This window comes from Eretmochelys imbricata, chromosome 3, assembly GCF_965152235.1.
Source record: "Eretmochelys imbricata isolate rEreImb1 chromosome 3, rEreImb1.hap1, whole genome shotgun sequence".
Taxonomy (NCBI): Eukaryota; Metazoa; Chordata; order Testudines; family Cheloniidae; genus Eretmochelys; species Eretmochelys imbricata.
In genome coordinates this window covers 119,955,587-119,980,452 of record NC_135574.1, presented here as the reverse complement: position 1 = coordinate 119,980,452, position 24,866 = coordinate 119,955,587, and the positions used below count along the sequence as shown (strand labels likewise).

Here is a 24,866-nt window from a genome sequence, read left to right as displayed (position 1 = left end):
ACTGTGCACAGTACAAACAGCAGAAGTGCTAGCCTCCCCAACATGGTGTTCCCACCATCACCTGGCAGAACCAGTTGTGGGGGACAGGATGGTTCTGTCCCCTGACCCATTAAATTCCTTTGTCTCTGTAGACCGACAACAAAGCTGGTGACTATAGTGGTATTATGATACCAACACCTAGCCACAAAGAACTGAATAAGGACTAGAAAATAATTCTACATAGGGCATTCGACAGCCAAGAACATAGCAACTGGAATTTAAGTCTGTTATATAAAGATTCCTAAGATAAATGGTTGCCTTTTAAAAAGTCAGAGTGAAACCGCAGTCCCAGTGAAATCAATGGAGCGAGCACCCTCATCATTTACCAGCTCTTACCACATAATGCTACCTGAGATTCTACCGAAGTCTCCTATTATAAATACAGAGACATAACTAGCATCTCAGATACCACTGCGTAGTAACTCCATTAAATGACAGATTTTCAGTGGTCACCACTGGATATACATTATAAACTGTTGTTTCTGGAAAGAGAAGATATATTTAGGTACAGGTCTGGTAATTATGCAGTCATGCAATACCTGAGTGATATCTTCCAATGGGAACTCTCGTCGAGTTAGGCTTGGTGAACCAATAGAAGGTTTCCTTATTGGTAACCTTGGAGATCTTGATATCTCCTGAGCAGCTCGCGACAACTTTGGAGATTTGCGGGCATCTATATTAATTCTTCACGTAAAGCAATAATTAGAGTTATCAGGCACACACAGATGGACATACTTAACATTTCTGGATACACTAAGTTCAGTAAAGAAAACTGGCATATTCTCTTTAGGTGATGTAAGCTACAGAAGAAAGTGGTAGGATTACCTAAAGTCTGCTTAGTCTAATGGATAGAATCTTAAATTTTATGGGCCAAATTCAAAGGTAATACGTAAAGAGATATAAATCAGATTCCCTTACTCTAACTTAGACTCAGATTCCCTTAGGTCTGATTAGTGATGCAAAAGGGAGGTTAAGATGACGCAACTTATAAACTCCACATAAAGGCGTAAGAATATGTTATTAGATTGCACTGACTTTAGACAGTGTCCATGAGAACATAAAGAGGATACTTTGGTTACTGGACACCTGTACCACTAGTTCAAACTAAGGTTTCACAAACTTGGTCAGTACTCCTCTGAGCATAAAAAAAATTACTTACACCTCCCTCACATATGTAAACATTGTAAATGAGGTTCCAGAGTGAGAGTCTGAGGGGGTGAAAAGGGCCATCAGTAGAGAAAATAATGAAACAAATGTAACACAATGCATGCAAGTAGACCCTGGATATGCAGGTAGCCTTACTGATATCAACAGGGCTCCCGGATTCTCCCTGTGCACATGGCACTCAGGACCAGGGCCCAGGTTTACAGAGTCAGGCCCTGTTTAATGGTGAAATGCAAAACAAAAAGAACGATACAGAATTATATTATGTGCATGTATGTGTACTAAGATATCACGTAACACAGAGCTGGGAAAGAAATATTTTCTTTGGGTAGAACGCCCCTTCATTCTGGCTAGTGGGGGCAACGTTTGTAGAGCACCTATCATACTGGAGCTCTCATTCATGATGGGCCCATAGGTGCTACTCCAATACAAATAATAATAATAACGTTGAACTTGATGTAATTTTCTCTACTTTTTTTCTGTCTGTTCTGCTAAGCCTGTATGGACATTATTGCTGAATGAATTATCAACAAGTGGCAGCTGCTTAGAAAACACATGATGAAACACTCACAATTTTTCCTCCAGTCACTGGGACAAGGCAATTCAGTCAACAGACCTTTCTACATTTAGCGCTTTCATCACAGATCCAAAATACTTTCTATTAAGCAGATACAGATCCCCCTTCTACTCCCCTTACAGATTCCATCTACATATTGAGTGTGCATCTGTGTGTGTTGGGGAGCAAACAGAACAGGCTAAAGAATGAACTTGAGAAGCTACAGACTATTCCTTTGCTATCTTGAACACAGAGTGTGCCTTAGACTATTTTTTCTGATCTGATTAGCTATTTGTGAGAGGCAGACCAAAGCAGTGGAGTTTGCCTATTATTATTATTATTACAGCTAACCACAGAGAAGGTCTGAGTTCTTCTTTCTCAGAGAGAGAGAAAAAAAGAGCTCCTGAAAAGCTGTAATTTCCACAGGCAAATTCTTTCTTATGAAAGGCATTAGAACATCCCCCTTTGCCTTAATTTAGGTTGTCATGACAAGATTAAAAAAACAAAACAAAAAAAATCATACCCACAGTAAAGAAGAAGAAAAAATGCCCAAGAAATCATTACCTGGGGAGTTTGGGTGATTTGCTAGCTCGAGTGATTTTGGGAGATTTCTTTGCAGCCCAGTCATCACTCAGTTCGATATCACTGGAGTCTGAGCAGTTGCAGCTGTCAATCACAGTAGAAATCAAGCTGTTTCCATAGATTTCATCTACCAAGACAGGCCCCAAAAAATTTAAGAACTGTTTTAGAAACCTGATCCCAATTACAACTGTCAGTCATCGGGGGAAAAAAAACAGTAGCTAAGATAAAAGTCTAGCAGGGTGTGTTTGCTGCCAAGTATAAACTCAAAATTTCTGATAGCCTAAATTCAGGGGAATAGTGTTCAATTGTATCAGGTGACTCACAGACAGAGACTGAAAAATATTTATTGTTAATTAATGATCCACTCCTCACCAACCAGTGTGCAAGAGGTCACATTTTATAAACCAAAAGCCAACATGAAATGAGTTTGGTGGCTTGATTCTAGCCCACAGTGGAGACATCTTCACATGACAAAAAACAGCAGTGCAACTGCTTCATGCTATACTAGTTATGCGGACAAAGAGGACTTAAATCTCTGACTTTCAGCCTAAAACCTTTTGCAATCAGCATTTTTACAAATATGAACAATCCACTTATAAAAATATGATACCTGCTTTTCCATCGGTTTTAGGGTCCATGATGACAAATTCTGGCCGCAGTTTGCTGATTCGGCGCCCTTTTAGGATAGGCACCAGTCCCCCTAGGTATTCCAAATACAGCGTGTAGCATGGACCTCCAACCTCTGGATCATCTTCTGTCCGCTTCATCGTGCAGTGAAGCCTTTCATTGCCAGTTGTTGGGTAGCTGACAAAATCTCTCATATTGTTGGGGTCTGGGATAGGAGGCTAAATTGAATGGAGGGAAAGAGAAACACATGTCATTCTTATTCTCTGGGGTTAGGTAGTTATATAATACTAACCCTACCCAGTGAATATGGCCTGTGATAGCTCCGAATTAGCATAGATTAATGTCTGAGCTATTGAATCACCCACCACCAGGACGCACGTGCCTGCTGATTCGATCGATAATTGTACTCAGAATAGAAAAAAGTTAGCTACAGTTTAAGAGGAAGGATTGTCTCGTGATTAAGACGACATTGAACTGGGATCCAGGAAATCTGAGTTCAATTCCCAGCTCTTCCAAGATACTTATGTGACCTTAGGCAAGTGATTTAGGCCATTTGCTTAGGAGCTCTGTTAAACTTTGGCCTCAGTCTTTCTGCAGATCAGTTTTCCATTTGTAATATGGGACTAATAATCCTTCCTTTGTCTGGCTTGTATATTTAGGTTGTAAACTCTTTGGGGCAAGGACTGTCTCTGTACTTGCACAGTGCCTTGCACAATGCACCTTTTAGACATTACAGTAAAACAAATACTGCTAACAACATAGAATCTACACTCCTCAATTTGCTTCAAAATGAATATAAAGAAAAAAACTGAGCAAGACAAAAAATAAGCATCCTTAACTCTGAGAGAAAGGCCGGTACCAGATTAGCAGAGGTCTATTGTACACTACATATCTTCTGAGAGCAAAGAATTACAGGTATAGTAAGGTTTCAGAGTATAGTAAGCTTCTGCAAAGGTACCAGTTATAATAGAACCCTGCACTGGGATATTTCTGGGATTTTTGTGCACACAAATTACCTAATTAGCAGTACACAAATTTTTTTTCATAAGCAAGAACCAGCCAAAGCATGATTCACAAAGCATAATTCACACTACATTATATTATGGGCATGGTTTGCTCTCATTTTAAACAGTGCTGGACTAACTCCACTGTCTACAGTGTAGTTACTCTATATCATTGGTATAAACAGAAGATGAATCTGACCCAATATAATGAAACAGGAACAAGAAAGAGATAAGATGCACCTGAACACATGAAATATACTACCTAAGGCAAGAGTCATGCAAAGACTGATACATGTAAGTAACCCTGTGCATGAGCAGCCTCTTAATGCTTACTTTAGTGACTAAAATAAGTTTTTAGTCCATTTTGGGACTATTCACATGCATGTTTGCAGGACTGGGGGCTAAGAGACATCCTAAGGGAAAGATTTATAGATTGCAAGGCCAGAAGGGACCATTGTGATCTAGTCTGACCACTAGTGTGACAGTCCATAGAACTTCCCCAAAATCATTCCTAGAGCAGCTCTTTTAGAAAAACATCCCGACTTGATTTAAAAATTGCCAGTGATGGAGAATCTACCACAAACCTTGGTAAATTGTTCCAATAGTTAATTACTCTTACTATTAAAAAATTACACCTTATTTCCAGTCTGAATTTGTCTACTTCCTGCAACTTGATTGTCTTATACCTTTCTTTGCTAGATCAAAGACAGAATTATTAAATATTTGTTCTCCATGTTGATACTTATAGACTGTAATCAAGTCACCCCATAACCTTTTCTTTGTTACGCTAAATGGATTGAGCACCTTGAATCTGTCACTATAAGCCATATTTTCTAATCCTAAAATATGGTCTGGCAGGTGCAAGTGATCTCAGCAATACAATTTCAGCAGTTCACAAAATACAGAGTTTTTTTAGAGTGGGGTAGATAAAGCCTTTGTAGGGAGTCTGGGGGAATCCATTCCCTTTGTATTAATTTTTGTTTTAAGTACTAGTACACTGCATTTGATGCAATCTGGTACATTCTTTAAAAAAGGGGGGAAAAGTGATCCAAAACAAACTATATTCTCTAAACAGACTGGACACACATCAATAAAAGAAGTACATGACAGAGGCTTAGCATGCCAAAGCCCTGACTTCCAGCTACTAATCAAAGAATACAGTTCTTTTAAACAGGAAAGTACAAAAATGAGCACTTAGCTGTAGGAACTGAAAGGCACAAGAACAAAGCAGCAACTTTAAAGCATCAATCAAGCTGCTGAAGCTAGAAAATTGGAGCACTGAACACTAGCGCTTAAGAGGAGCTTCCAGTTCTATCCGTGGAAGGAGAAGAACTGAAGAATAGGTGTTACCAGCCATTAGAATGGTAAATGATGCAATCACTCAGACCTTTGAGCTGTTCAAGTAGCTGTCATCTACCAGTGGCCTGAGACTCACAGAGTGAGACTCTGTTATAGTTAGTGTGAATCTTTTATACCCTTTGGAGAAATCATTGTGAATATGGGTGAAATTAAATAATTTCACAGTCTGACTCTACTCTGGAAAGTGACTATTTACAAAATGGCACCTCCTTACATAGCAGACCCATTCCCTGTGTAAATCCAGAATCACATCTGTTGAAATTAATGACGAAGACAAGTTTTTACTGTCATTCACTCCCGCTAGCCTCGCTGAGGCAAAACAGATAAGAGCAAACGAGCTAAATAGTATCCCTTCTTGTGTATCATCAAAAGAATTGCTTACCAAGTTTTAATCACAGGGCCATTTGCCCAGTCCCCTTATCTTCTAATTGTGCTCTCAGTTACACTTGTGGTGAGCAGAACTGAGCAGAATACCCAGGTGTGCATAGAGTTGCATAGAGAGGAGATTTACCTCACTACTCTGTGAAATGAGGTCTCCTCACATGCAGCCCAAAATACCCATCTCTACCAAGAGACCAAAAGAAAAGGAGGACTTGTGGCACCTTAGAGACTAACCAATTTATTTGCATCCAGAGAAGTGAGCTGTAACTCACGAAAACTTATGCTCAAATAAATTGGTTAGTCTCTAAGGTGCCACAAGTCCTCCTTTTCTTTTTGTGGATACAGACTAACACGGCTGCTACTCTGAAACCTACCAAGAGACAATATACTGAGGATCAAGGCTGCCACTAGAATAAGGTTCTTCTGAGTTTTTCTGAGAGAGAGCTAGTTAACCACGGGCTTTTCCTTTACAGGCCATCCCTGAAGGAGACCTCATAGCCAAAGCATTCTTAGTCTTAATTTCTGATTTTAATATGTGTAAAAGCTTTTGATCCATTAGTAGAAAGAGAAGGAGTACTAGTGGCACCTTAGAGACAGGTGCCACAAGTACTCCTTTTCTTTCTGCGAATACAGACTAATACGGCTGCTCCTCTGATCCATTAGTAGTTTCCCTCCTTTTATCGTCCTCTTTTCTAACGGAGAAGCATTGGGTGAAATCCTGGCCTCACAGAAGTCAATTAAACATTTGCCGTGATCTCTTGGGAAGAGCTGGGTAAAGAAGAAAAAGAAAAGGCTGTGATTCCTTTTACCTTGATTGTTGGTGTAAAGGCAGTGGTGAGGTATGAGCAGAGCCGAGGAGGCAGCGTCAGTTTGCTGATATCCTTGTCATCCCGCAGAGAGCCAGCGATGGTCTGCTGGCAGAGGAGCTGCAGGCTGGAGACCCTGTGCTCTACTCTGACAACATAGAGTGCAGGGCCGGAAGCCATGAGCAGGCGTGAGTCCCTGTGGCCCCAGCAAATGGAGATTATGGGACGCTGCGAGAAAGGAAGATTGCACAACTTAACACAAGAGGCATTTTCTCCCAGACACCTGTGCAGCAAGACATATGTTCTGTAGTGCCAGTTTAATCTAGCACCTGCTGCATTAGCAAAGGCCTTCAAAAACCAGCTAAAATAAACATAACTGTGCATTATGTTACTGCTCACAAAGGGGGCTAGTATAGAGTAACACTGAGCATTTATTTTCAGTAACAATACTTAGCATTTACATAGCATTCTTCAGCCATAGTTCGCAAATCTCTTTACACAGGTGGGTAAAGCATTCTTCACCCCATTTCACAGACGAGGAAGGTGAGGCCCCAAGTGGTAAGTCACTCCTTCAGAATCACTCACTACATCAATAGCTGAAACAGGAAAAGGACTCGGGTCTTTGGATTCCCTGTCCAGAACCCTGTCTACTACCAGACTACCTTGTAAGAGTTTTACAAAGATTTAATCAGACTTCACAACACCTGGAGTTACCTGTTAAGTGGTATAACTCACATTTTCATCTTGGAAAACTGAGACACTGAGAAGTTAAGCAACTCAGTTAAGGGCACTCAGCGAATCAGTGGCACAGCTGTGATTAACACGCAGGACTTCCTGCCTCTGAGTTCCAAACTGAAGTCACTACCCCATGCTGCCTCCCCAGGATATATTTCCAGATGAAAATAAAATCTAAAGCACTATCATAAACAAACTGCACCTATTGCCCTTTACTCATCCATTTGTTTGTGGTGCTAAATGTCTAAATTCATATCAATAAAACACAAGAATAAAGAGTTAGCGGAGACGGGATTGAAGTAGGTAAACCCCAAGGTACAGCAAAAACCAGATTGGGCCATCCTTTGCACTTCCACAACACAAGGACATGAAAGGCTCATGTGGGGAAATTTAGAACAAATCAAAGGAACCAGTTTTCAGATAGTGTATCATCGATCTGTGAAATTAATTCATGTAGCTGGATTAAAAAATAAATAGAGTGTATACTTTTATAACCACCAGCTTTTATAGCGATCTGTACTAAGGATAACCTCGTGCTTCAGGGTGTAAACTGATCCTCATTTGTTAAATTTTCCTACACACCCCTTTGAGCTTTCTCCCACCCTGCTCCTTATGCAACAGAGGGGCTTCCCAGAAACATCTGCAAAGCCACTACACTCTATCCTCCTTACAAGTCACCTCTGTCCCAATGCCTCCAAAACACTCTAGTCTACACGACTGCCAGGCAGGCGTGCTGGGACAACTGGTTCCTGTGCTTCTCATAATCAACTCACTTACCTGTGCTCTCGCCGTGTTTGCTGTATCCACCTCTCGTCTCTCCTCTTAGAACTTGTTTACACTGACATTTAGTTGGCAGCAAGCTTGGGGTGTAAATCTACCCTGTACTAGCCTGCTGTGCACTAAGCATCAATATGGATCTGCTGCCGTGTACTAAAAGTTCCCCAGTGCGCTTTGATCTACTCTCATTTCGAAGCACTGTGCACTTAGCACCATGGAGTCTTGATTCCAGATTGGGCCCTGTAGGTGCTCGCACAATACAAATAAACACAGGGGTGAGAAAGAAATGGGTTTTTTTTGGAAATAACGTTGCACAAGAGACTATAGTGAGTGCATTGTAGAGAGTTATTCCTTTCTCTGAAGCACCAGCTCCTGGGCCACTGCTGGGCACAATCCTGGTCTTGATGGACTAGGTTCTGATCCTACAAATGTCTAGATCAGAGGTGTTCTTTAGGTAAAGAATGAACACAATTTACTGAAAGGTTAGGTATACTTTGAAGTGGTCACGTAAAAATGTCTTCAACTTCTACCCAAAACACACTGAACAAGAATTGAGCATGCAGAAGGCAAGCAGCAACAGAGAATTAGTAATCAGGAACACGAGGTCTCCATCTGAAAGATTTCATAGTGTACAGATATCTGGGTTAGATCTACTAAGAAGAAAATATTAATCTAGCCCAGAAGAAAGACTTTTTTCGACTTCAGAATGTTTAAAAAGGAGAAACTGGGGCAAGATGATTTTAGGTGAATGACAGATAGCAAGTGCAGCTGCTTCACACCACCTCAATGCTTAGCATCCAGAGAAAGGGCAGGATGAAGGAACTTAATAAAAGAGAGGATTTTCCCTGCTGTGCCATCTCACCCTGGTTTTAAATGTAAAGGAAAATATTGGTTTTAAGGTGGGAGGATTACAATGAAGTACAGCCACACACACTCTCCTGCGGAGGTATCAACCTTCAGGCTGACTGCTATGCAAATGGAAAACTGCAACAGGGGAACATTCCAATGTTCATAGTGACCACTAAAGGCACTTTGTAGTGGCCAATGGCACTTGTAGCCCAGGGGGCTAGCTTGCTTTTATTATATTCACTGCTTTGCATTCTATTCTGCTTTGCATTCTGTTTCCATTGGCCTGTATCTTGTAAGACATTACCTTCAGCAAGTTAGCATAAGGCTGGAGGCCTATGAATTTTGCATAGATAAACGGCCCAATAAAAAACCCCAAGTATTTGGGGAGCTGAAAATAGAGTTTAAGGGAATGTTCTGACCACAGGTACATGATTCAACCACAGAAGTGTCCTGGAAACGAAGTGACATATATAACAGGTACATGAGATACATCTAAGGCTAGTCTGCTTGCTTGCTTATATATCTTTTCTTATAAGTTTCTAATGGGATTGATTATTTGTTTTATTATAATAGGTTTATAGATTGATAGTAGAGTATATTTTGGCTGTATCGCAAGAGACCTACAGGCCACATCCTGTATGTTGAGCTAGGGCAAAGTTAGCATACATATGTTTGGGACCTGTCACCTAGATAGATGATGATCAGCTAAAGCATAAGTACCATATATGGCTGTGACCTTTAACATAGATAGCTAAAGGATGCATTGAAGCAGGTTGGCATAGGGGCTTTCCTAAGTTCATACCCTTTTAAACTTAACAGGTACACCACAACTTGGAAAGAACCAAAATAACCGGTTAGGACAGAAATAATAAATGTGATACCTAACCACAAAAGGGCCATGGTAACAAACTGATGTATATAATAATAAGTTGAGATCATTGATATACTAATCTATAGGAAAAAGAAACTCCTACATTAGTAAGGTGAGGAAATACAAAGAAAAGGGGGGAAATCCCCTACTGAATATGCATCAAACATAATGGTGTCAGCGTAACATATTATAAAAATGGCATTGCAGGCTAGGGGCAGTAGGAGAAGGAGATGTAGTCCTTGGGAGGTGCCAGAATGATGGCCACTGGTGATGAGGGAGAAGGGGATGGTGATGAGGAAGATAATGGTTAACATGTCAGGTTGTTCTACAGGAGATGGTGTGAGTATATGGATGTGCAGATGTACATTCTGTAGTATCTATCGATCTTACTAAGTTGGGGTGTTTGTGACTGTGCTAAATGTATTAATAAACTATATTTGTAAATATAAAAGAGTTCCTATAGTGTGAGTTGCAACTGTGCACATCGGGGTTCCCAACTACATAATTTAAATACTGGGCCTGATCCTGGGACAAGAACCTGTCAACACTCAAAGTGATAACCAGGGATTCTTAAGTAATCAATACATAATCTAAAGATCAGGCAACACACTTAAAAGAACTGAGAAATCCCTGAAGTATCATCAACAACCTATTACACAGCCCAGCATAACCACACACTTGGGAGATTTTGTCTGTTCTACATTATATTTAATCGTAGGTACTTTTTAAAAAGTAGGAAACCCATTGGCAGTAGATTCTACATAGAATCATGAGACTGGAAGGGACCTTGAGAGGTCATCAGGTCCAGTCCCCTGCACTCATGGCAGGACTAAGTATTATCTCATGGCAGAACCTAGCCTTGGGCCATTACCAGCAGGAATCTCCCTTGTAGTCCCTTATGCTCGTTCATCAGTTGCTTATTGGCCAGAACCAACCTCCACCCTGTGCTGACGGCACCTGGGACCTGGCTCCATAGGTCAGGAGTTAGAGTCTTGGTCTTGTAAACCAGGGAGGTGCAGCAGGGTTGGGAACTCAGAACTGGCCAATGCAGCTCATAAAATAGGGAGGACTGGACAGGGAAGGGGCAAGGCCAGGGCACATGGGGATGTGCTGATTCATGCTGTGGAGCCCTAGAGAGGACAGGGGCAGAAGTGCCCCTATTTTCTCCAAGGGATGAATTCCACTGAGAGTACAGCTTCCCCGGCAGTACAGATGGTCTAAACTACACCCTTTTCTAAAAACATGCTGGATGAATCAACATGTTACTCTTGGGTGAATTCTGCATAAAAAAATTAAAAACTCTGCACCAAAAAATTTAAAATTCTTTGCACCATATTTTAAAATTCTGCAAAATTTTGCATATTGTATTTGTCAAAATAACACAATATAATCACTCAAATTTCAATTATTTTGGTAATTTATTTCAAAATACCTGTCAACAAGTATGTCAAGAATACAAACAATGGGGGGAAAAAAAGATTCCATTTATTTAGGGCAGTGCCAATAAAAAAGGGGGAAAAATGCTGTTGATAACCATACCACTTTATATACGTTCTATTACACTTTACAGGGAATCACAGAATCATAGAATATCAGAGTTGGAAGGGACCTCAGGAGGTCATCTAGTCCAACCCCCTGCTCAAAAGCAGCACCCATCCCCAATTAAATCATCCCAGCCAGGGCTTTGTCAAGCCTGACCTTAAAAACTTCTAAGGAAGGAGATTCCACCACCTCCCTAGGCAACGCATTCCAGTGTTTCACCACCCTCCTAGTGAAAAAGTTTTTCCTAATATCCAACCTAAACCTCCCCCACTGCAACTTGAGACCATTACTCCTTGTCCTGTCCTCTTCCACCACTGAGAATAGTCTAGAACCATCCTCTCTGGAACCACCTCTCAGGTAGTTGAAAGCAGCTATCAAATCCCCCCTCATTCTTCTCTTCCGCAGACTAAACAATCCCAGTTCCCTCAGCCTCTCCTCATAAGTCATGTGTTCCAGACCCCTAATCATTTTTGTTGCCCTTCGCTGGACTCTTTCCAATTTATCCACATCCTTCTTGTAGTGTGGGGCCCAAAACTGGACACAGTACTCCAGATGAGGCCTCACCAATGTCGAATACAGGGGGACGATCACGTCCCTCGATCTGCTCGCTATGCCCCTACTTATACATCCCAAATTGCCATTGGCCTTCTTGGCAACAAGGGCACACTGCTGACTCATATCCAGCTTCTCCTCCACTGTCACCCCTAGGTCTTTTTCCGCAGAACTGCTGCCTAGCCATTCGGTCCCTAGTCTGTAGCTGTGCATTGGGTTCTTCCATCCTAAGTGCAGGACCCTGCACTTGTCCTTATTGAACCTCATCAGATTTCTTTTGGCCCAATCCTCCAATTTGTCTAGGTCCCTCTGTATCCTATCCCTGCCCTCCAGCGTATCTACCACTCCTCCCAGTTTAGTATCATCCGCAAATTTGCTGAGAGTGCAATCCACACCATCCTCCAGATCATTTATGAAGATATTGAACAAAACTGGCCCCAGGACCGACCCCCGGGGGCACTCCACTTGACACCGGCTGCCAACTAGACATGGAGCCATTGATCACTACCCGTTGAGCCCGGGAGTCTGCAAGCAAATCTACCATAGAGTGTTTAACATGAGTGCACATTTCTTTTATGCTAGGAGCAGGGAAATATAGCCACAAATTCTGGTACTTTCATTTCCATTTTTATTAGGGCTGTCAAGAGATTAAAAAAATTAATCGTGATTAATCGCACTGTTAAACAATAACAGAATATCATTTATTTAAATATTTTGGATGTTTTCTACATTTTCAAATATATTGATTTCATTTACAACACAGAATACAAAGTGCGCAGTGCTCACTTTATATTTATTTTTAATACAAATATTTGCACTGTAAAAAACAAAAGAAATATTACATTTCAATTCACCTAATACAAGTACTGTAGTGCAATCTCTTTATCATGAAAGTTGAACTTACAATGTCGAATTATGTATAAAAAAGTAAAACAAAGTCCACTCAGTCCTATTTCAGCCAATCACTCAGACAAACAAGTTTGTTTACATTTGCAGGAGATAATGTGCCCGCTTCTTATTTACAATGTCACCAGAAAATGAGAACAGGCATTCGCATGGCACTGTTGTAACCAGTGTCACAAGATATTTACAGGCCAGATGTGCTAAAGATTCATATGTCCCTTCATGCTTCAACCACCATTCCAGGGGACATGCATCCATGTTGATGACAGGTTCTGCTCGATAACAATCCAAAAATAGAGCAGATCAATGCATGTTCATTTTCATTATCTGAATCAGATGCTATCAGCAGAAGGTTGATTTTTTTTTTTGGTGGTTCATGTTCTGTAGTTTCCACATCCGAGTGTTGCTCTTTTAAGACTTCTGAAAGCATGCTCCACATCTCATCCCTCTCAGGTTTTGGAAAGCACTTCAGATTCTTAAAGCTTAGGTCGAGTGCTGTAGCTATTTTTAGAAATCTCACATTGGTACCACCTTTGTGTTTTGTCAAATCTGCAGACAGTGTTTGTAAACCAAACAACATTGGCTGGGTGGGTCATCATCCGAGACTGTTATAACATGAAATATATGGCAAAATGTAGGTGTATAAGAGGAGGGGACATACAATTTTCCCCCAAGGAGTTCAGTCACAAATTTAATTAACGCACTTTTTTTTTTAACTAACATCATCAGCATGGAAGCATGTCCTCCAGAATGGTGACTGAAGCATGAGGGGGGCATATGAATGTTTAGCATATCTGGCACGTAAATAATACCTTGCAACGCTGGCTACATAAGTGCCATGTGAACGCCTGTTCTCACTTTCAGGTGACATTGTAAATAAGAAGCGGGCAGCAGCATCTCCTGTAAATGTAAACAGTCTTGTTTGTCTTAGCAATTGGCTGAACAAGAAGTAGGACTGAGTGGACTTGTAGGCTCTAAAGTTTTACATTGTTTTGTTTTTGAGTGCAGTTATGTAACACAAAAAATCTACATTACACATTAAATTACACTTTCATGATAGAGATTGCACTACGGTACTTGCATGAGGTGAATTGAAAAATGCTATTTCTTTCATTTATCATTTTTACAGTGCAAATATTTGTGATCAAAAATAATATAAAGTGAGTACTGTACACTTTGTATTCTCTGTTGTAATAGAAATCAGTATATTTAAAATGTAGAAAAATATCCAAAAATATTTAATAAATTTCAACTGGTATTCTATTGTTTAACAGTGTGATTAAATCGCGATTAATTTTTTTAATTGCAGTTAATTTTTTTGAGTTAATCGCGTGAGTTAACTGCAATTGACAGCCCTAATTTTTATCATACCAAATGCCAGCAGATTTTATAAGGATCCCACCAGAAAATATAAATGTCTGAATGAATCCTAGGGATCAAATAAAAACACACCAAAAAAAGTGTAATTTCTATACAAATAAAAAGGCTTTTAGGGCTAAGCAATGCTAATTTTAAACACAGTACACCGAAGGGCAATTATTTACATGAAGCACACTGAGTGCAAACACAGATTCAAAACTTGGGTAACAATGAGCTAGATTGTTTCAGAAACAGAAAGGGGAATAGAGACTCTAGTATGTCTCCTTGGCTACATGCATCCCAGCTGGGAATGTCCTTCCTTATATTATAGCAGTGTCCTGAACTGGATACTCCTAATTAAGTTAGATTCCTGTGCTACTTTTTCTTATTTGACTCATTCCTCCCCCTGCCAGGGGACCAGTATAATTAGGCTTGGAAGGATTAGATTTTTATTGGTAAATGTTGGTCAACATCCATTTCACTGCACGTACAAAAACTGATGAAAAAATATTTCCATCAATAACAATCTAAATCTGAAGACAGAAAAAGAAAGAAAAATGCTGCTTGAGAACTTATTAGAGTTTGATTTAAGGATATTTACTTTGTATATTTTGACAGGTGATGTTGACAATTTATGTTGAACAGTTATAAAGCTTTAACTTGGTGAACCAACTTCTACAGTCATTAAATGTCTGACCCTCCCCTCATAATTTCCCACAACTGTGAAAATTGAAATTGACAAAAGTAAAAAAAAAAAAGCTAAAAAATAAACAGATAGTATCCACTGAAATTATTAAAAAATAAAAATCAAATTCTGCCAAGTCTAAATATAATATACAAACCTTTCATCCCATTCACACAGTTCAGTCAATCTGAATTTAGTGAAAGTCATATGCTCCTTATTGATTTCCTATGTGCTCAGAAATCCTGTGCACTAAGGCCTGCTCACTGTCTGAACCAATACCTTGCCTCTTGGGACTGGAAGCTCCGCTGGTTGTGAAACACAGTATCCATGAAAATTAGATTTGGGGGCAGGAAGTCTCACTGCTGGACACGAATCAATGAGATGGGATTTTGGCATTGATAAGTATGGTAGAATTTCAAATCTTTCAACAACGAGCACCTAGTTATAAAGGAGAATCTGTCTCTGACTAATGAATATGTTTAAGTACAACTGAAAAGAAACTAAACATATTTTGCTTGCTAATTCTTTCCTTCACTTAAGAAGCGTTGAAGTTTTACAGGCGCACGTTCAACTCCTAGCTCTTCCTTCTTTCTGTCTCTCTCTCTTTTTTTTTTTTTCTTTTAAAGAGAGGAGGGATGGCCCAGTGGTTACGGTACTAGCCTGAGACTTAGAAAACATAGATTCAAGTCCTTGCTCTGCTCCATGCTTTCTGTGTGACAAGTCACATAGCCTGTCTGCCACCGTTAATTTACCAGTGTGTTGTGAGGATAAATGCATTAATGACTGAAACACACACTGATACCATAGTGATTGGGCGATATAAGATTTTTCAAACTGCAGAACTGACAGTTTGCTGTTTTGTTTCTTAGTTATTTCAGCTCAAAGTTTCCATAATAAAGCATCTTTTCACACCTCAATCCAGCTGAAATATGTCAGTTTTAACTGAATGAGTCTTTTCCAAGACAAGATAATGAACTTGCAGAAAAAGAGATTCAAATTCTAGGACATGAACAACTCTGAAGATTCCTGAACATGTTTGCCGGTGTGACAGTGACCAGTTTACATGGGTTTTTATGGCCTGTCTTACTTGAACACATCAAGGCCTTTACTGAGATCCTGAAACACATCCCAAATTGCCTTTGTTGCTATTTCTGTAATAAACAAACTCATGTTGAAGCTTTAGTGGTAATCATCCAACAACCCCCAAATAAGATTCAGTTCAGCAGATATAAGCAAAAGGCCACAATAACACAGAAGCAATGAATCTGAGGACTATAAGTGATGTCAATTAGGACCACGTATGTCAATTAGGATCATTAGCACGTCAGTTCAGCTGGAGAATATAAAAGGCAGACTCTTCCTGCATTATCTTTTTTATCTGAAGTTAACCTAAAATTCCACCCATCTCCCTGGAGCCCTGAGTTGAATGGATTTTATACCATTACAGGGTATCTGCAGAATCCCTTGATCTTTAATCCACCAATTCAGATGCTGGGACTTTTATGGGACAGAAACAGCATTTAAAAGGCAGAGAGGCCTTGTGCTTATAGTAAAGTGCTAGGAAGCAGGAGAATCTTGCTTTTAAATACAAGCTGTGCCACTCAGAGTACAGTCATAAGGAAGTCACTTTATTTCTGTATAGTTAAACACAGTTTGTGAATTTGGTGAAAGATATCCCTGAATACCATATTCTGCTGAATTGAGCTATTTTAAATAAAAACTTACCTTAGGCCCAGGCCAATTAGGAGTTTGCACATACCCATAATCTGTCTGAAACAGGCAGGGCAGGAATTAATTCCTCTCTTTTACTACACATCTGGAGGAATCATAATGCTTTTTTTTACCAGGTGAATTTGATATACGTGTAGGGCTTGCTTGCTTATTACAAAAAGCTGCTACATTATGCCAATTTAGGGGAGCTCAATGTAGGGAGACACAAATCTCCAACAGGTGTCAGGTTTTGAGCCACACTGCCTTTCCCATATTGCTCAATGTGGTATTGGAGATTGCCCAAGTTTGAGAACCACAGTACTAAATGGTTATTCTTTGATTAATGAATTAACCAGAAAAAGAAGAGCCAACTTCTGAGCCTGATCTTGCTCCCATTAAGGTCTGTATGAGTTCTGTCACTGATTTTAACAGAAGCAGCAGCAGCAAACACGGTATTTATAGATGCAACTTACAGCTTTTCAACAGCCAACTAGAAAACTGGAGTAAAAATATTTAGCTTCATTCTTTTCAAAAAAATTTCAGTTCCACTCATTTTATACTAGGTCTACCTTCCTGAATTTGTACAGCTCCTTTTCTATTCTAACAATATCAGAATAAAAGATTCTGTAACAATCAACAAAAAATTACACACAAAACTAAAACCTTTTAAACAGAACACCCCACTGAACAAACAATTAAATAACTGATACATTGAGAAAAATGTGATCACACTATAAAACTGTCTGTTTATCAAGGTCAGCTGTAAACCTAATATTGTTAAGTATACAGTCAGTTATGAAGTGTGCCATGTTGGTTCCACTCTCTCCCTCCACACAGGTAGTTCTCTTTGGCCTGATTCTGTTTTACTTACCACAATTTTACGCTGGTGTAACTCCATACACTACAGTAGAGTTACTCTCAATCTACACTCATGTAAATGAGATCACAATCAGGATCTCCAGGCCCAAATTCCCGTTGCTATGGTCCTCTTTGTGCCATGTAAGAGAGAATTTTAAGGCCCATAGAAAGGATCAGCACCTAAGCAAATTATCTGCGTCATTAAGCAGAATGAATGATCTCAACTTCACAGATTTTTGTAAAAAGAAAAGGAGTACTTGTGGCACCTTAGAGACTAACAAATCTATTAGAGCATAAGCTTTCGTGAGCTACAGCTCACTTCATCGGATGCATACAGTGGAAAATATAGTGGGGAGATTTTATATACACAGAGAACATGAAACCATGGGTGTTACCATACAGACTGTAACAAGAGTGATCAGGAAAGGTGAGCTATTACCAGCAGGAGAGCACGGGGGCGGGACCTTTTGTAGTGATAATCAAGGTGGGCCATTTCCAGCACTTTACAAGAACAGTAGGAGGGGAACTAAACAAGGGAAAATAGTTTTATTTTGTGTAATGACATATCCACTCCCAGTCTTTATTCAAGCCTAAGTTAATTGTATCCAGTTTGCAAATTAATTCCAATTCAGCAGTCTCTCGTTGGAGTCTGTTTTTGAAGGTTTTTTGTTGAAGAATTGCCACTTTTAGGTCAGTAATCGAGTGACCAAAGAGATTGAAGTGTTCTCCGACTGTTTTTTGAATGTTATAATTCTTGACGTCTGATTTGTGTCCATTTATTCTTTTACGTAGAGACTGTCCAGTTTGGCCAAATGTGTCCACATATCTATTCGGGGACACCATCATAGGGCCTAATCACATCAGCCACACTATCAGAAGCTCGTTCACCTGCGCATCTACCAATGTGATATATGCCATCATGTGCCAGCAATGCCCTTCTGCCATGTACATTGGCCAAACTGGACAGTCTCTACGTAAAAGAATCAGTGGACACAAATCAGACGTCAAGAATTATAACATTCAAAAACCAGTTGGAGAACACTTCAATCTCTTTGGTCACTCGATTACAGACCTAAAAGTGGCAATTCTTCAACAAAAAAAACTTCAAAAACAGACTCCAGCGAGAGACTGCTGAATTGGAATGAATTTGCAAACTGGATACAATTAACTTAGGCTTGAATAAAGACTGGGAGTGGATGTGTCATTACACAAAGTAGAACCATTTCTCCTTGTTTATTTCCCCTCCTACTGTTCTTGTAAAGTGCTGGAAATGGCCCACTTTGATTATCACTACAAAAGGTTTCTCCCCCCACCCCCGCTCTCCTGCTAGTAATAGCTCACCTTTCCTGATCACTCTTGTTACAGTCTGTATGGTAACACCCATGGTTTCATGTTCTCTGTGTATATAAAATCTCCCCACTATATTTTCCACTGTATGCATCCGATGAAGTGAGCTGTAGCTCACGAAAGCTTATGCTCTAATAAATTTGTTAGTCTCTAAGGTGCCACAAGTACTCCTTTTCTTTTTATGGATACAGACTAACATGGCTGCTACTCTGAAACCAGATTTTTGTAATGTCTGCAGTGAGGCAACTGTGAAGTGATGTGGTAGGAGCCTCCCCTACTGGGAAGCAATGAAGCAGTTGTATCCAGTCAGAGGATGGGTTTTTTTAAGGGCAGGTATAGTAAGCTGATATACTGGGAGTGGCTGGGTCATTACACATATTGAATCTATTTCCCCATGTTAAGTATCCTCACACCTTCTTGTCAACTGTCTAAATGGGCCATCTTGATTATCACTACAGAAGTTTTTTTCTTCTGCTGATAATAGCTCATCTTAATTAATTAGCCTCTTACAGTTTGTATGGCAACTTCCACCTTCTCTGTATGTGTATATATATCTTCTTACTATATGTTCCATTCAATGCATCCGATGAAGTGGGCTGTAGTCCTCGAAAGCTTATGCTCTAATAAATTTGTTAGTCTCTAAGGTGCCACAAATACTCCTGTTCTTTTTACTGAAGACCCTGCCACACATCCAATGAGTAATTCTGAAGTGACGGAATTGGGTTGCAGCATTCTTGGTAAACAATTTTAGCAAGTCTGTAATGAGAGTCTTGAGTAAGTCCAATTATTACTATCACTGTTTGCTTAATGCAGGAGAAGGAGTTATGATGATTTAACAAATAAATACAAAAGGTTTGTAAATGTTCCTCCAGTAAAGAATGCATGAATAGGGCATTTCACTATTTTTATTCTATGTTAAAATGCAAGAGAAGCATTACTGAAAAACAAAACCACTAAAGAAAGGAATTTGGCTTATCTTTGCTTGATCAGATTTGGGCGAGGGGAAGAAACGTTAAACAATTAGGTTTACAGGAACGGACAGTATTCCTTTGACTAGTTTGCAGTTTATGGGCAGCCTTTAAAATATATTCTTTGTATAAACAAGCACTGGAACTGCAAGTGTGCTTGATACCCCAACATTACAAGTCTTTGCATTTTTATTCAGATAACTGTGCATAGGGGATGGTCCCCATAAGATGAAGGCTCAGTACCGTGGGGCGATGCACACCCTCAACTCTCAGTGAGTTCAACAGGAGCTGAGAGTACGTGGTGCCTCATAAGGTAAATTCCAATACTGGTTCAAGGCCTGCCACTGTTGTTCAGTCTATCCAGGTTTTTTGTATATGCATTTTTGTGATGTTAAGGGGAGCTATGAGTGTTGCGTTAATGCCACTGACAGGGCAATATGCCAGGGGCTCTTACACCTTGATTTCTATACTATCCCAACTGTGAATTATTTTTCATATAAGTCTTAAGCTGGATTGAATGCTTCTGAGCATGATCCCCTTGCTTATGATGTTATTTATATTCAGAAATCGAAGCCAGAAAACTAGGTTATCCATTTATGAACAATATAATCACTTATTGATGGTCAGGGATTAAGAGTTGATAACCATATGTTATGTAGGACACTGTACCAAAGCAGGAGGAGAAGATGGAGACATAAAGCACAGTTTGTTCTCAAGGGAAACTGTGACAATGATCATCATCATCATGAGTAAACCAAAGTGAACAGTTATGAGGTTCTTATTCCTACTCTGTGGCTAGCTGTGGCTTTACACCAAGTAATGTACGATCTAACTAAACTGAATGTAAATTCTACAGCAGTTTTCACTGAGTTATTGTTATAAACTACCCAATAAATTGTCACTTAATCCCCACGAAAACATCCAGGATATACAAACAGCATAAACAATAACAGTTTAATGTATTTTACAGTGAAGACATCAGATAACTGCTTTATCAGACATACGAACCAGGAATACTTCACACTAAATCAATTTTGCACCAGTAACCTGATCTCTGCAACATTCATTGCTGCTAAGCTTTCTTGCCATTAATTAAATCAGGAATTGTGCTGGTATAAAATAAATGCACCATCCCATTCATACACTGCCTATTCAAGAGGAAACAGCTTTCATAGCAGGGTTTGAGATGAGACAAACTCTCCTCTTCCCACTCATTCCTTTTCAATTGCCTATGGTCAGTTTTATAAAATCCCATCGCAGCACTGACTGCCATTCTCCAGTAGATTTTTGATTTTATTTCTGCTGGTGTTCATAAGACAAATTACTGGGATCGTGGACTCAGTCTGTCCACTACATGTATCTTTGGAGCAGCCATGTAGAATAACAAATGTCATCTACTATCTTTTTGTGCAATACTAAGTTCTAGCTGATTTTGTCAGTAATCCAAAGGATCTACAAATTGTAGTACACTGCTGCTTAGATCAGGGATGGGCAACTGGAGAGCAGGGGGCTTCATCCAGCCAACCAGATCATTTCATTTGGTCCGCCAGAGTCCCAGCTCAGGACAGAAGGTCTGGCAGCACCAGGGCTAAGAGGGGTTATGGCAGGGTGGGGCATCGCGGCGGGGAAGGCCGGCCTGCACATATGCATGTATCACATACCCTGTGGCGAGATCCAATGGGCTGGAGCAGAGAGCTGGGTCCAGCACCGTAGGACCAGAGCTACTGCTATAGGGTGAGTGCAGGGCGGGTTCGCTCTCTAACCCTGCCTGCTTGGGGCCTCCCACAACCCAGGGACAAGGCACTCTCCCACCCAAGTTATCCTTCCCCTGGGGGCAGGACCCAACACTCCCCGACCCACCAAAGGATTTTAGTGGATTTTGTGGCCCTCTAGTACCTTTCAAGTTGCCAATCCCTGACTTAGATGGTAATATTATTAGGCCCAGTGTTGAAACCTGTGTACGCATACAATCTAAATGGACCAAGGACAGGAGAAACAGATCTGAAGTACCTTGGTTAGGCACCCCCTCCTCTCAGTTTCACCAGTGTAAATTATAAATTAGTTTAACTGAAGTCAACAGAATTACACAAGCCAATGTAAGATGAAAATCAGGCCCTAATCTTAGGCCTGGTCTACACTCAGTGTTTGTACAAGTATAATTATTTTGGTTAGGATGTGATTTTTTTTTTTTTTTTACTGAAAGTTATATACCAGTACGGTCCATAGCGTGGACACAATTATACCAGTAAAAAGGTATCTTGTACTCCTATAGCGTATTCTGCTTCCTATCTGGGGAATTATACTGCTATAACCAAAATAGTTATACTGGTGTAAGCACTTTTGGGGCTTGGCTACACTTGCGAGTTACAGCGCATTAAAGCAGCTCCGGGCACCCTAACTCACGACCCGTCCACACTGGCAAGGCACTCCTGGTAATCCACCTCCACCAGAAGCATAATGCTTGGTGCATCTCGGCTGAAATGCCCCAGCGTCAATGTGAACAAGGTGTTGCATTACTGTGCTGTGATTGGCCTCTGGAAATGTCCCATAATCCCCTGAAGTCAAGTGGCCACTCTTCTCATTGTTTTGAACTCGCTGTAGGAATGCAGATACGCCCTTTCAAAGCTCCATTTCTGACAGCTGGCATGCTCATCTGCTCCAGGACAAAGCAAGCTGTTACTGTGGAATGCCGTGTGTGAGAGAGAGAGGCGGAGGTGAGGGGGGGTCTGCTGCTGTCTGAACTTACAAGACAGCATGCTTACATACACTAAGCCCCTCCAAAACCCACTCTCTCTCCCCCGACATACACACAACTCACTCCCTGTCACACTCCACCCCACCCTCCCCCATTTGAAAAGCATGCTGCAGCCACTTGCATGCTGGGATAGCTACCACAATGCACTGCTCTCTGTGGCATTGCAAGAGCTGCTAATGTGGCCACGCCAGTGCGCTTGCAGCTATCAGTGTGGACAGACTGCAGCGCTTTCCCTACTGTGCTCTACGAAGGCTGGTTTAACTCACAGCGCTCTACATCTGCAAATGTAGCCATGCCCTTACACTGAGGAAAATTAATCTCAATTAACTAAGGGCTTGGCTACACTTGCGAGTTAGAGTGCATTAAAGCAGCCCCGGGCGCCCTACCTCATGACGCATCCACACTGGCAAGGCACGTAGAGCGCTCTGACGCCATGGCTAGAGCATTCCTGGTAATCCACCTCAACGAGTGGATTAACATTTGATGCGCCCCCGCTAGAGCGCCGCAGTGCCAGTGTGGACGCCCTGGTCTGTCAATGTGCTCTGATCAGCCTCCAGAAGTGTCCCACAGTGTCTGTTCTAGCCACTCTGGTCATCACTTTGAACTCTATTGCCCTGCCCTCAGGTGACCAACCATCAGACCCGCCCTTTAAATTCTCTGGGAATTTTGAAAATCCCCTTCCTGTTTGCTCAGCCAGGTGTGGAGTGCTCTCAGCGAATCCTTCCAGGTGACCATGGCTCCAGGTACCAGGCAATCCCCAGTATGGAGCAACGGTGTGTTGCTGGACCTCATCAGTGTTTGGGGGGAGGAAGCTGTCCAGTCCCAACTGCACTCCAGCCGCAGGAATTACGATATCTTTGGGGAGATATCAAGGGACATGGTGGAAAGGGGCCATGAGCGGGACGCACTGCAGTGCGGGGTTAAAGTGAAGGAGCTGCAGAATGCCTACCACAATGCCCACAAGGCAAAGCACCGCTCTGGTGCTGCCCCTGCGACCTGCCGTTTCTACAAAGAGCTAGACGCAATACTGGGGGGCGACCCCACCTCCACTCTGAAGACCACCATGGACACCTCAGAGGCCAGTTCAACAAGGCAGGACGAGGAGGAAAGTGGGAGCGAGGGTGCTGAGGAGGAGGGAGACACCCCGGCATCCCTAGATGCATGCAGCCAGGAGCTGTTCTCAAGCCATGAGAAAGGTAGCCAGTCGCAGCGGCTGGTGCTTGGGGAAGGACAAACACCAGAGAAGGTTCCTGGCTTTTATAAGTGGCTTTTATTTTGGGAATGAAGTTATTCACTGCAGACTCTTGGGGCGAGGAAGGTTAGGGCTGCATGCATGCCTAGATGCGGAATAGGGAGTTGATTTGCTTTCTCACATTGCAGTAATTGGCCTCAGTGATCTCTTCAAAGGTCTATTCAGAAGTTGGGAAATGTGCTTGTGCAGATTTCTTGGGAGAGCCACGGTGGTCCTTGTCCCAGTCAGGCTAACATGTCCACGTCACTGTGCTGTGAGGGGCAGGGGAACCACTGCTGCACACAGGCAAGCTGCATATGGGCCAGGGCGGAAGCCACATTGCAGTAGAAGACCCTCCCTTGCTTCCCAGGTCACCCTCAGCAGTGAGGTATCTTCCAGGACGAACTCCTGTGGAAAATGTGGGGAGAGCGTTCAGTATAGGGGCCCCTTGCAGCTGTTGGCTCTTCCCAAGGCACAGAAACCTAGAGGACAGTGCGGCTGTGAAACTATCAGTCCCCCTTGACCCAGTGCTTACTCATCATTTTGGGGCTCCCGTGGGTTATGTGCGCTCGCTTTGGGATGGGCAAATTATGCTATTGCGTAGACTGTGCTTGCCCTTAAGTACTGGGGAATCATTGCTCCGTCTGGTGTGAACAATGCTGCCTCTGTTAAGTGTTGCATTTTGGCTTTACAGATGCAACCTTGAGATCTCAGCCGTTGGTGTTATCACCGACCGAAAAACTTCAATGAATTAGGAAGAGGCCACGTAAAAGCAAAGAAGCCATGCTGCATGAAGTCATTCAGCAGTCTCTTAATGAGAATCAAAAATTGCAGGAGTAGAGGGAGAGTGAAAGGAGGATCTGCCAGCAGAATGTGGAGCACCGGCACAAAAGCGCGGAGCTCTGTCAGCAAAGCATGGATCGGCTGATAAGCATCATGGAGTGCCAAGCGGACTCGATCCAGGCACTCATAGCCATGCAGGCAGAGCACTACCGCGTTCACCCCCCCTGCAGCCCTTGTCCCAAAACTCTTTCCCTTGTGCCCCCATGTCACCTCCAACCCACTATCCCCAACATCCGGGTTCTTATCACCACCAGCTGCCTCCAACACTTGCAGCTTCACCACCCAGCCCTGAAAACTACGACCCTTACCCACTGCACTCAACCCCCATCACCATGCAGTATAGCCACCCTGAAGTGCAACACT

At 41.6% G+C, this 24,866-nt stretch overlaps 1 protein-coding gene across 1 annotated transcript in view; it reads right to left on the bottom strand.

Moving 5' to 3' along the window:
• TULP4 (TUB like protein 4) overlaps positions 1-24,866 on the bottom strand; it is a 274,900-nt gene that overhangs the window by 19,929 nt on the left and 230,105 nt on the right. The window contains exons 8-11 of the mRNA XM_077813272.1: positions 6,522-6,746; positions 2,952-3,186; positions 2,324-2,468; positions 579-723 (exon numbers count right to left, since the gene is read on the bottom strand). Coding sequence (XP_077669398.1) covers positions 579-723; positions 2,324-2,468; positions 2,952-3,186; positions 6,522-6,746 — 750 coding nt within the window. The remainder of the gene's footprint in view (positions 1-578; positions 724-2,323; positions 2,469-2,951; positions 3,187-6,521; positions 6,747-24,866) is intronic.